Source organism: Oncorhynchus mykiss, chromosome 25 (genome assembly GCF_057628025.1).
Source record: "Oncorhynchus mykiss isolate SJ-2025 chromosome 25, ASM5762802v1, whole genome shotgun sequence".
NCBI lineage: Eukaryota > Metazoa > Chordata > Actinopteri > Salmoniformes > Salmonidae > Oncorhynchus > Oncorhynchus mykiss.
The window spans coordinates 53,814,719-53,828,196 of record NC_143046.1 but is presented as its reverse complement, the minus strand read 5'-3'; the positions used below and the strand labels follow the sequence as shown (position 1 = coordinate 53,828,196).

General features: G+C 43.5%; 1 protein-coding gene across 3 annotated transcripts in view; it reads left to right on the top strand.

The window, feature by feature from the left end:
- The window catches only part of LOC110505294 (oxidation resistance protein 1A), a 25,423-nt gene extending 11,945 nt beyond the window's left edge, over positions 1-13,478 (top strand). For 2 of the 3 annotated variants that reach the window (XM_036962942.2, XM_036962941.2), the window contains exons 5-16: positions 2,710-2,820; positions 4,872-5,051; positions 5,480-5,611; positions 5,736-5,920; positions 6,274-6,671; positions 6,891-7,047; positions 7,290-7,461; positions 7,713-7,829; positions 8,859-9,011; positions 9,357-9,452; positions 10,108-10,181; positions 10,356-13,478. In XM_036962942.2, the coding sequence (XP_036818837.2) occupies positions 2,710-2,820; positions 4,872-5,051; positions 5,480-5,611; positions 5,736-5,920; positions 6,274-6,671; positions 6,891-7,047; positions 7,290-7,461; positions 7,713-7,829; positions 8,859-9,011; positions 9,357-9,452; positions 10,108-10,181; positions 10,356-10,491 (1,911 nt within the window). In that variant the 3' untranslated portion in view covers positions 10,492-13,478. The remainder of the gene's footprint in view (positions 1-2,709; positions 2,821-4,871; positions 5,052-5,479; positions 5,612-5,735; positions 5,921-6,273; positions 6,672-6,890; positions 7,048-7,289; positions 7,462-7,712; positions 7,830-8,858; positions 9,012-9,356; positions 9,453-10,107; positions 10,182-10,355) is intronic. The other variant, XM_090220502.1, reaches the window with a different exon arrangement.

Genomic DNA, 13,478 nt, shown 5'->3' with positions numbered 1-13,478 from the left:
CAATGATATTAAGACCTGCTGCACCCTCACATTTGATAACCAATACAGTGCATAATATATGGTATAGATAGATTCGGATAATGAGGGTTCAAAGGTCAGACCAGCTGTATTTCAGTGAAACAGTGGTCACAGATCAGTCACAGATCTTCCTTATGTCAATGGGTATGCACAGGTATATTCTGAGGCTCTACAACAGTTATAATGGAAGGACTTTGTATTGCAAGATATGTGTTGAAAATAAATGTTCGTAATTATATCACGTACAGATGAAAAAGCTTCTATTACTGCAGCTTTTGAACGTTATCAGATTTCGTAAAGGGGAAATTGATACAGTTGGAAGTTTACATACACTTGGGTTGGAGTCTTTAAAACTCGTTTTTCAACCACTCCACACATTTCATGTTAACTAACTATAGTTTTGGCAAGTCGGTTAGGACATCTACTTTGTGCATGACACAAGTAATTTTTCCAACAATTGTTTACAGAAAGATTATTTCACTTATGAGTCACTGTATCACAATTCCAGTGGGTCAGACGTTTACATACACTAAGTTGACTGTGCCTTTAAACAGCTTGGAAAATTACAGAAAATGATGTCATGGCTTTAGAAGCTTCTGATAGGCTAATTGAAATAATTTGAGTCAATTGGAGGTGTACCTGTGGATGTATTTCAAGGCCTACCTTCAAACTCAGTGCTTCTTTGCTTGACATCATGGGAAAATCAAAAGAAATCAGCCAAGACCTCAGGAAAAACAATGTAGACCTCCACACGTCTGGTTCATCCTTGGGAGCAATTTTCAAATACCTGAAGGTACCATGTTCATCTGTACAAACAATAGTACACAAGTATAAACACCATGGGACCACATAGCCGTCATACCGCTCAGGAAGGAGACACGTTCTGACTCCTAGAGATGAGCATACTTTGGTGCGAAAAGTGCAAATCAATCCCTGAACAACAGCAAAGGACCTTGTGAAGATGCTGGAGGAAACGCGTACAAAAGTATCTATATCCACAGTAAAACGAGTCCTATATCGACATAACCTGAAAGGCCGCTCAGCAAGGAAGAAGCTACTGCTTCAAAGCGGCCATAAAAAAGCCAGACTATGGTTTGGAACTGCACATGGGGACAAAGATCGTACTTTTTGGAGAAATGTCCTCTGGTCTGATGAAACAAAAATAGAACTGTTTGGCCATAATGACCATTGTTATGTTTGGAGGAAAAACGGGGGAGGCTTGCAAGCTGAAGAACACCATCATCCCAACTGTGAATCACTGGGGTGGCAGCATCATGTTGTGGGGGTTCTTTGCTGCAGGAGGGCCTGGTGCACTTCACAAAATAGATGGGATCATGAGGCAAGAAAATGATGTGCGTATATTGAAGCAACATCTCAAGACATCAGTCAGGAAGTTAAAGCTTAGTCACAAATGGGTCGTCCAAATGGACAACGACCCCAAGCATACTTCCAAAGTTGTGGCAAAATGGCTTAAGGACAACAAAGTCAAGGTATTGGAGTGGCCATCACAAAGCCCTGACCTCAATCCTATAGAACATTTGCGGGCAGAACTGAAAAAGCATGTGAGCAAGGAGGCCTACAAACCTGACTCCGTTACACCAGCTCTGTCAGGAGGAATGGGCCACAATTCATCCAACTTATTGTGGGCAGCTTGTGGAAGGCCACCCAAAACATTTGACTGAAGTTAAACATTTTAAAGGCAATGTTACCAAATACTAATTGAGTGCATGTAAACTTCTGACCCAGTGGGAATGTGATGAAAGAAATAAACACTGAAATAAATCACTCTCTACTATTATTCTGACATTTCACGTTCTTAAAATAAAGTGGTGATCCTAACTGACCTAAGACAGGGAATTTCTACCAGGATTAAATGTCAGGAATTGTGAAAAACTGAGTTTAAATGTATTTGGCTAAGGTGTATGTAAACTTCTGACTTCAACTGTATGTGGAACTACTGTAAATCTTACTGTAGCCTAAACAACTTAATCAAGGCAAAAACATGTATTCAATAACTTTGTTTTTTTTTTTCGGTCTAGAAAATCCCTTTGCAATGCCTTTCTGTTTAGAAAATATACATTGAAAATATCTACAGCATATCAAGATGCTTTCAAGGACCAATATTGCTTTGAGTCTGGTGTAGGGGGATAGGGGTGACGTGTTTGTTTGTATATTGATTTCTGCAACACATTCTGAGTACTCCATATGTCTATTTTACACTCTTTGTATTCTTTGCAGTTAATACTTGGTCTATAAACTTCTGTGTTATGAAAATATCAATGAGTTCCATGTATGAAGTTGATTCACTAAACCAGTATTCAAATAATGCCGAACTGGTGGCCTGTATCACTGTCTTGTTTAAAAATGTTTTACACACACAAAAAGCATACAAGCAATTAGGCATGTTCCTACACACTCTCTCATACCCACACACACATACAGTAGCGGAGTGTGAATAATGCCCGCAGACATGGAGTCTCAAGGGTCGGGAACGTAATTTAGGTCAATGGACCATCTATCAATAGCTAAATCCTGTGTTGTGTAGGAGCGGATGGTGGGTTCACATGATATTGGGCTTGTCAGAGGACTGTGGAGCCTCAAATGAAGGGAACAGATTTGCATTTATTTGGTCTGATTTCTTAAAATATTGGAGTACTACCTAAAATGGATTTCTGCACTGCGTACACACAGGCTCACCATGAAGACACGGTGTTCAGTGTCACCTCCAAGTGCAGAAGCCTGGCAGATCAGACTAAGCTGAACAGGCAGCTCTCCATCTCTTCCTCCCTCATCTCCCGGCAGGTAAGAGTCACCATGGTTCCCACCCTTTATCAGATCCTACATCCTGTACACATACATACAGTATCTTCCAGAGCCTAAATTGACACATTATACTGTATATATATGACATGTTCTGTAACTTCTCCTCACTCAACATGTGACAGGCCTATGGGTACGATCAACCTCATCATTTGAGCAGACACTGACAAGATGTACATTATCTTTTTATATCTGCATATGTTTTTCCCAGTATGAAGTTTCAGGGTAGTGACATAATACAATACATGACCAAAAGTATGTGAACACTTGCTCGTCGACCATCTCATTCCAAAATCATGGGCATTAATATGTAGTTGTTCCCCCCTTTGCTGCTATAACAGTCTCCACTCTCCTGGGAAGGCTTTCCACTAGATGTTGGAACATTGCTGCGGGGACTTGCTTCCATTCAGCCACGAGCAGTAGTGAGGTCGGGCACTGATGGGCGAGTTAGGCCTGGCTCGCAGTCAGCATTCCAATTTATCCCAAAGGTGTTCGTTGGGATTGAGGTCAGGGCTCTGTGTTAAGTTCTTCCACACTGATCTCAACAAAGCATTTCTGTATGTGCATGGGGGCATTGTCATGCTGAAACAGGAAAGGGCCTTCCCCAAACTGTTGCGACAAAGTTAGAAACACAGAATATTCTAGAATGTCATTGTATGCTCTAGCATTAAGATTGCCCTTCACTGGGACTAAGGGGCCTAGCCCGAACTATGAAAAACATCCCTTCTCCACCAATCTTTACAGTTGGCACTATGCATTTGGGTAGGTAGCATCCTCCTGTGATCCGGTAAACCCAGATTTGTCTGTCGGACTGCCAGATATTGAAGCGTGATTCATCACTCTAGAGAACGCGTTTCCACTGCTCCAGAGTCCAATGGCGTCGAGCTTTACACCACTCCAGCTGACGCTTGGCTTTGCGCATATTGATCTGAGGCTTGTGTGCAGCTCCACCATTTCAGGAAGCTCCGGATGAACAGTTCTTGTGCTGACGTTGCTTCCAGAGACAGTTTGGAACATAGTGAAGGTGATTTGTGTGGCCTACCACTTCGCGGCTGAGCCGTTGTTGCTCCTAGACATTTCCACTTCACAATAACAGCACAGGTACTTGTGGGAAAGGTGGCATCCTATGACGGTGCCACGTTGAAAGTCACTGAGCTCTCCAGTAAGGCCATTCTACTGCCAAGGTTTGTCTATGGCGATTTCATGACTGTGCTCAATTTTCTACACCTGTCAGCAAATTGTGGCTGAAATAGCCGAATCCACTAATTTGAAGCGGTGTCCACATACTTTTGTGTGTGTGTATAATGTTTTACTTGTACCTTCCACTGATTTGACATGCAAAGTGAGGGAAATACTATGTAGCCTTCACCACATAGCCTTCAGAGAAGCTACAGGTAACTGGCAAAATAAAACGCCAACATGAAATGTCTTAATAGGGCATTGGGCAACCATGAACTGCCAGAACAGCTTCAATGCACCTTTGAATATATTCTACAATTGTCTAACTATTGGAGGGATGTAACACAATTTTTCCACAAGACATTCCATAATTTGGTGTTTAGTTAATGGTGGTGGAAAATGCTGTCTCAGCTGCCGCTCAAATCTTCCATAAGTGTTCAGTTGGGTTGTCTGGTGACTGACACTCTCCCCCTATGCTCCTTTGAGACCACTCTTTCAAAGTCACAGATCTCCTCTAGTCATGTTAGCCAAAATAATGGGCAACTCTGCATTTTTATACATGACCCTAAGCATGATTATGTTAATTGCTTAACTCTGGGACCGCACCTGCTTTCAATATACTTTGTATCCCTCATTTACTTGTTTCCTTAATTTTGGCAGTTACCTGTATTTGCATGGTTACCAAATCAAGCATCCACCCCTCCACTCCAGTAGGCTACAGATAAGACGACAGTAAAGCAGATTTAAAGTTCACAGTACAATGGAAAGAGGAAGTGGGAGGTCTTAGGCTCGGCAGTTATATTTACAGCAGTGCACGACTGTGTTGTGATGTTACCCTGTGCTTTCATTTGAAGAATCTCCGCGTTCCCAAGAGTAAAGGCTCTGGCCAATGCTCATCTCCCGCAGTGATGCACCTTGACCCCAACCTCAGGCTGGAGCCAGAGTTGGACACTAACCCAGGGCTTGGGCTTTTTCCGGCCCCATCTGCCAGCCCTCACTCCCCGTCACCAGATGCAGAGTATGACAAACTACTGGTAAGGATAATGTGAATGACTTTATTCCACAAATCATACAGAAGAGGAAGTACATTTGACAATGTTTTAAAATGATTTAACCATGATGATCTGGCTCCTATCAGGCCTTTAATGGAGTGTGTTCTTGCTTTTCCGATGGTAGAATTGAATGTTCTTGTCAGGAGTGGCTAACAGTTTTTAAATTAGGCTGAAATTGTTCAATAGAATAAGAGCCAATGCAGGACTGGAAAAACTTGGCTAACTGGCTAATGGCAATGATTGATTTCTGTGAGAACGGTTCTTTTAAAACCAGCTAAGTCAGCTCTGTGTATATAAAGCACTGTCTAACGAGTGGCTAATGCCTGCTTTAGACACTAAGTCAAGCGGAGAAGTGCATATTACTGAGCTACGGTTGTGTTTTTGCTCCGTGCTTGTTTTGATTGTCCCAGGATGTGGAGGCGGTGCCAATGCCTGACGGACAGCTCTGCCTACTGGCCCTCCCACCCGAGTGCTCCCAAAGGGAAGGGCAAGCCGCCATGCCATATCTCAAATTGTTCTGCCGCTACATCACTGACCGCAAGGTGGGTGGAGACTAGCGCCATTCTCACTCAACTCTCACGTACCTCGCTCTCGCATCCCTCTCACCACCCGCTTACCTTTCTCACCTCTCTCTCTCTCTCTCTCTCTCTCTCTCTCTCTCACCAGGGTGTGGTTTCTGGTATCTTGCTAGTGACATCCAATAAGATCTTCTTTGACCCGTGTAAGACCCACCCGTTGGTGATGGAGCACGGCTGTGAGGAGTACCTGCTGTCCTGCTCAGTGGACAGCCTGGACTCTGTCTCGTTCTACTCGGACATTTCCCACGTGCACTTCAACACCTCCACACACAGGTCAGCATTAAATGACTATGTGCATGATTGAGACACACATATTTGGTGCAGCTCTTCACAGATCAACATACTGTGTCTTCACATTGTCTGGAAAGACCTTTTAACCGAGGAGGTCACTAAAATAATCCTATATGCTGGGCAGACCTGTCAAATCGGTAGATCGCAAATACGCACTATGACTGGATCACTGTGGGTGTGTATTCTAATATTCTGTATGTTCTCTGATATCTAGCAGTGCAAATGGAGTATAGCCAATGATATTGGTCCATGGATTTCTATGGTATCGAGGAGTGCTTGCTGGGTCACATTGCAGAACATGCAACATACATGGGTGGTTGTTTTTCTGTTACTAGGTGGAAAGGAACTAAAAAGACCCAGAAAACTGTCTCCAAAACTGGCAAGACGCTCCAGCAGGGTGGGAGGCGAAGCAGCCGTAGCCCACAGCACAAGAGGGAGACTGTCCCAGTGCTGGTCTCTGCTGCTACGTCGGAGCTGAGGTCTGCCCTGGCTCTCAGCCTGGTCCAAGGGTTCGCTGAGGAGGAGAGTAGCAGTGACATGACTCAGGCAGAGAAGCAGCTGGAGGGGAAGGGAAGCCCACTGGAAGAGCTGGTTGTGCAGTCATCCGGGGCTGAGTTGAGCAGCTTTTGTTGTGGAGGACAAGTGGCAGCAGGGACGAGAAATCGAGTGAGAATGGAGCAGGTGGACAGAGAGGGGACGGAGAAGGAGCAGTCTGTGAGGAATCAGACGTCAGGTAATGAAATGAATCAAGTCAATAGTTTTATGTCATTGTTTTATCCCAAGCAGCAGTTGAAGTCTGCTTGATAAGTTTGTAGGAATATGGTATCATAACAAATGGTTCCCACTCATTTCCTTTGTTTTGCTACACCCTCACTTTCTCTCCTCTTCCCTTTTCTCTCTCTCTCGCTCTTTCCCCCCCCCCCCCCCTCCCCCTACTTCTCTCCTTCTCCAGGCCTCTCTAGACCTTCAGGGACTTTTGGGTGTCTCATGTTTGTCAGGCTGCGGCTCCAGGGGTCCGCTGGGAAGAAGGGTGTGGCTGCAGGCTTGCAGCTGGGGACACCAAAAACCTTACCCCGGAGGGATGCCTGGTTCGCCTTTTCCCAGGAGAGGTAACAGTCTGAAGCCACAGAAAGACTGTTTTAGTTTAGCATTAACACTCTACTTACATTCTGTGAACATTAGCACCTCGCACTGACACTGTCTAACATTTACATAATGTTTACTTGTCTTGTTCAGCAATTTCATTGGCCTCCCCTGCTGAGGAATATAGAGAATTTTACAATTCTCACTAGAAGTAAGTCAAAGGTCTTTAACACTAAATATTTTTGCTCTCATGTCTTGTTGTCTGTAGCTCAGACGAGCTCTACGCCTATCTGAGCCACTGGAGGCCTGACCTATGCGTACTGGAGGGAGGGTCGGAGGAGGAGGAGGGCGACAAAGACGAGTTTGTACTGGTTGAAAACGGGGAGGAGGAGGAGGAAGAAGTGTCCAAGAACCACGGACGGACTGGGGAGGACTGGGAGGTAAGTCTGTATATTAAAGTCATCGAGAAAAGTCTTAAAGTCTGTAGTGGCTGAACACAAAAATGGCTATTTCCATTAACTTTGACTAGAGCGTCAGTGGTGACGATGCATCTTTTGCACATCTTGCCCTGGGGAAGTTTGAGCAGTGTTTTAGGTGGAGTGGGGTCCGGAGTTGTTGTTTGAGTGCGACGTGTGTCAAGTTTGAGTGCGAGATTAATGGGTTTATAACTAGGTTGTCTCTTGTCTTGCAGATGGTGTCAGTGGAGGATGGTGGCGGGAGACTACCTCTGGTCATGGACAAAGATCCAGAGGGACTGTGTGAGATCGTGGAGCAGAGTCGCATCTTGGACGCAACGCTTGTCAGAGAGGTAAGCACCCAACCATAGACATGTATGTCGGAGCTTCACAAAACTCTGTCTGATCTAATCGCACATGCACAAATTCACAATGGAAGATTATTCTCATCCATTATTGGATAAGGAAGAGATAATGACCTCCCCAAGGGGAAGGAAGAGATAATCCCCAAGGGGAAATTGAATGAAAGCTTCTCATGACATGTCACTGGTCAGCACCACACATATAGAAGAAATTGCACACATTCCTCTTCTTGCCTCTAGTTCCACAAATGCATTACAAGTTCAGCATTCCCAGACTGGTCTGGGGTTAAAGATCAATCCAGAGTCTGAGAGACAACCTGACTTTTCTGCCTCGGTCTCCCTCAAGCAGCATTGGCCTTCAGTCATACATACAGAGCCATTCATGACTGAACCTTTGTGCTGAGTAGAGTACTGAAAATACTCAACCCCTACTGTGGTCATGTCTCACAAAGGGGGTTATGTATAAGGTAGAATGCTGGTAGCGAACTCCTGTGTAGAGATTTAAGCAGAGCAGTGCTGTGAGCACTTTGAACCAATACATTAGCTATGGCATCTGCAGGTTGGATCTTCAAATGTCTCATGTCCAGGCTCATTCACTTGTTGGATAGATGATTAGCTCAACAGAGGAAAAGAGTAATACAATTGGATATCAATTATTACCGTTTTCTCCCTTTTTCTTTAGCTCAACAGAGGAGATTTTTGATCTTAATATTGTAATAAGGGTCTATTCTCCCATTTTTTAAAATTCTTATTTAACTAGGCAAGTCAGTCAAGAACAAATTCTTATTTACAATGACGGCCTACACCGGCCAAACCCGGACGACGCTGGGCCAATTGTGCGCCGCCCTATGGGACTCCCAATCACGGCCGGTTGTGATGCAGCCTGGATTCAAACCAGGGTGTCTGTAGTGACGCCTCAAGCACTGAGATGCAGTGCCTTAGACTGCTGCGCCACTCGGAAGCCCACTTGTGCCCCTGCTCTCCAACCCTATCTCCTTCTCAATCCTTCCCTCTCTCCAGCTCTCAGCCGAGTTGCCTCCCAGGACAGTGGGCCACATGTGGCATCTGGCCTACAGCACTTCTCTTCATGGCTCCAGCCTCAAGTCCCTCTACCGGAAGCTGAACGGCAGCGACTCGCCTGTACTCATGGTCATCAAGGACTCGCTCAATCAGGTGACCTTTTTTATGTTCTCAGATTTTAAATGTAATAGTCAAACTCTCCAATGTTCCACGCACCACCCTCAACATTTTTTATATCTATCCGCTTTAGAGATTCAACACAAACGCGTACCATAGAGCACTTGCTTTTCATGGCATTTGCACTATTGACTTCAGACACTCACAACTGCTCCAGAAACTATGGTGGGGTTGGTTTGAATAACATATGATTTGCCAGGAGTCACAAGAGTTCATTGGACTTATGGTCACCTATGAAGACCTCCATTGTATGAGCTCGGTCTTGTTTGGTTACCAGAGGGTTGTGTTTTTGTTAATGGTAGGTATGTTTCTGTGCCCCAGGTGTTTGGGAGCTTTCTCTCTCACCCACTGAGGCCGAGCGAGACCTTCTATGGCACAGGAGAGACATTCCTCTTCATGCTGCATCCTCGATTCAAGGTCAGACAAGACACACACACTATGATGCATACACAACCATTGCCAAACAATTCTCTCTCACATTTTCTAATCCGAAATGTGTCTTAAGGTATTGCTGCAGGATTGTTTTGTCAACCTAAGTGAAGACAATACTGTTTGTTGCAAATCTTGCTGATGTAATATTGCAGGAGTTTCCACAGCAGCCAAATTACTATTCACGTCAAGGTCTCTACCAACGTCACATGATCAATTTAATGCATGACTGGATTATGAAAGGTCACGTTTTGCCTTTTTAAGCACAAACAACATTTAAGAAGTTAGGAACTCATTGCTATCAATCACATGAGGTCGGTGGCACCTTAATTGGGGAGGATGTGCTCGTGATAATGGCTGGAGAGGAATAGGGGGAATGGTACCAAGCACACAGTTTCCATGTTGATGCCATTCCATTAGCTCCGTTCCAGACATTATTATGAGCTGTCCTCCCCTCAGCAGCCTCCTGTGCTATAAATAGTGTACTGTATATGCAGAGCATTACAAAGGCCAAGTTCATTGATCTGCAATTCACCTGGTCTGCAATGCGGAAAGGGCTGTCGGAGAGGTAAAGCATTAATCAGATAGGACCCTAAGGTACTCTTGTGTTGGTGACGGACTCTGCCCTTGTCACCTGCCATAGTGTTTCAGATGGACAAGAGAGAACTCCTTCTTCATAAAGGGAGACCTGGACTCTTTTGCTATCGGAGGAGGAAGGTAGAGCCACTCCCAGCTATAGAAATGTGTTACATTATGGTTTTCTTGATGCTGTTTCTATTTCCGTGACACTTACTGTCCATTGCTTTGTGTTACAGTATGTGCCAATATGTTTAGGAGAACACATTACTTTACTCTAAAACAATGAACTGCATTTCTTTCTCTCTTCCGCAGTGGTCACTTTGGCCTGTGGCTGGATGAGACTCTGTACCTGGGCAGGAGTAGCCCCTGTTACACCTTCAACAACTGCTGCCTCTCAGAAAGAGACGACTTCCACGTCATAGAGCTGGAGGTGTGGACATTCTGGTGAAGGCCTGCCCTCTTCAACTTGCCTAGCAACACCCACTCATGATGTCTGGCTGTCCAATGACTGCTTTAAACAAGACTCTAGAACAATGAGTTGTACCTCACTATTTTGACTTAATTCTGTGGTTTTGGGCTACGAACTGAACTGTGATTATTCTGAACCCCATCTCTGAATGTGGACCAAACCACTAGGTGGAGGAGGGATGTTGGTGGTTTGGGGCTGAGGTTGTAGCCTCACTGCATTGGAAGTGCAGTCCCACCCCCCCACCCCCCCACACACACACTCTTTCGCAGGTTGGTATGGTCCTCACGGTCATCTGACTCTGCCTTGTGGATACTGTAGTTCAGTGGTGGAATTCACATCTTCTAGCAATGGATCTCCATCTGAAGGCCTACCTGCATGTGTAAGCCTGCATTTCCACCCCAGCACAATTGGCACTGTTATTCTGGCACCATTTTTTTTTACACATCTTTTTGCTGCCTGTGAATCGCTAACCTGAAGGTGGCTGTCTCTTTTGTAAAATGGAGGAACTGAAATTCGAAGAACTAGGGGCTCACTATGCCCCTTTTTGCATATAGACCAAATTATATGAACTGGTGTACACATTTAGTCAAAGTGAACAAAAAAAGGACTTGGGGGAACATGGTCTAACCTAAATATCTTTAGAAATGTTTTATGTTACCCAATCAAACAATACATGAAAGTTGCTGTCACTGATCAGAAGTTAGATCTATGTTCCCACAATATAACAAGTAGACAAAATGTGATAAATGGGGCTAAAATTATTCTAACATGTCTTTATCTGATACTTTTTGAGAAACGTCGATTTCATCCAGTGGTCATTGCAAGCTTACGGACTGAAAATAACAATCAAGACTCAATCTATTTTTATTTTGTTTGCACAAATAGTCAAAGGTTATTTCAAGGGGATGACTACCTCTGCAATGCTAACATGTGCCTACATTGCAGTGCTTAAAAGGAAAGATTCAACCATTTTGAATGTTTTATTGTATTTGTGCATCTCTTCAAACAGGCAAAAAAATACAGCCTGCTTGAACAGCGAATAGCTCAGATACACATGAAAGGACCCTAGGAATTGATAGAACAGTGATGCACATACGCTATAACATTCAAAATGGGTGAATCTTTCCTTTTTAGAGGATGGAGAAATAACATTTTAAGATATTACCTGTTTCAAGTGTCAATGTACACGTGGTAGAACCCGAAGAATATCACTAAGTCCATTTAATCTCGCTCTTACTAACTGTTGCTTGTGTTAGATAATCTTTGGTGTAGTCACACTTTAAATTCTGATCTCATGGGTAAGGTGTTTAACCTGTTGTTCCATAACGTGAGATCTACATCAACAATGTTTTTGCTTCATAGTGAAGCAATTACATTACAATTGTGCCAGCATCCAACTTTTTGTGTTTCCATGACAGCTGTTGGTGACATCGGGAACAGAGCATGGGTGTTGCCTGCAGAAGTTTTAGCAATGACATCAGGCCAGCCAACTTTGGACTTTCAGGCAGGCCCTCACAAACGGCTAAAACTCCAGAGGGAACGACTTGACCTGCTCTGCCACTCCAACAATGACTGACAAAGTATTACAGAAATCTATGGTTCTTTACATATTGCAAAACAGTGCTTATTAAGAAAACACAAATTAGTACAATGCATTATGGTGTGTCTGCTTGTTTTGGTGTGAAACCGTTTTAAGTGAGTAAAACAAATTTGAACTCACAACAATTAAATATGAATTGGTCAATAGTATCAAAGACCAAAGCGACGTTTTAAAAGCTGGCTACTTTTCTGACGGATGAGAAGTATGTCTAGCTATTGAGTTTAGTTATAGAAAAAACATGTCTTCAGAAGGGCTCAACTGGTATAGCTGCCACGGTCATTTGAAGAGGTTCTTGTAATACTGATCATGTTGGATGCTAATGAAACAACCTGAAAAGTTGCCAGCGCCGAAGGAATCGGATCCCTACACAGAAGTTAGACTTTTAGCGTTTCATTTGATCATTATCCTTCAGAGGAATTACCCTAATTTACAAACACAAAATTGACTGCTGTCAGCCTTTACTGTGCTAGGTATTCCTTAGCTTTCTCCAGCCCCTCTTTGAGAAAATTGCTGTAAGTCGCAGTGGAGGGGTCCTCGAACCCCCCCTCCCCCAGAGAAGCTAAATGTGGCGTCTTCCTGAGGCTTCATGGATGTCTCGTCCAGGAAGTAATTAGCATCGATGTGGTGGACCTAGAGTCATTAGGGGAAAAATTAATTCATTTTCACACAACCTTATTGGCTTTTTTTTTTTTTTACTTGGGTCTGGCACAGGATCCAATTACATTCCCTTAAAGTGATGGTTCAGTTTTATTTTGAAGTTTTGGCTTATTTTTCGACTTCCCTAGGCTGTTGTCATTTCCTCCAAACCAGTTACATTTGTTAAGTATCCGAATCAAAGTTTATTGGTCGCACATAAAGATTTGCAGGCAGGGTTGGGTAGGTCACTTTCTAATTGTAAACCGTTAGTCAAATTTAATCTGATTCCTTTGTTACATTTAGATTAATTTCCCCTTGAGGCATTACACAAATTAATTACAAATTGAATGACATCTACTGCAGGATTAATCCATGTTAGTTTACATAGCTGGTCATAAATGGATGTTGCATTGCACTTTGGGTTGGTTTTGTAGGCTTCTTCTATCCCATTGCTTTCTACTACTGATAATACAATTTAGATTATCTTTACATTAAAAACCAACGTCTGTCAGATTTCCAGTCATTCCAATTCAGTTAATACCCCTTGATCTTCAAGAATATGACTTGGAAATATGGAAGTATAGATTAGCCAAATTGTTACACCTGAGCATAACCCCAAAATGAAGGACTTATTAGCCAGCCCTACTCTTGTTGTTTATGATTTTGTTTTCATGGAGGACTGATTGGGCTCATTGCTTCGAGTTGAAAAATAAATGCTGCTCTCATGGAA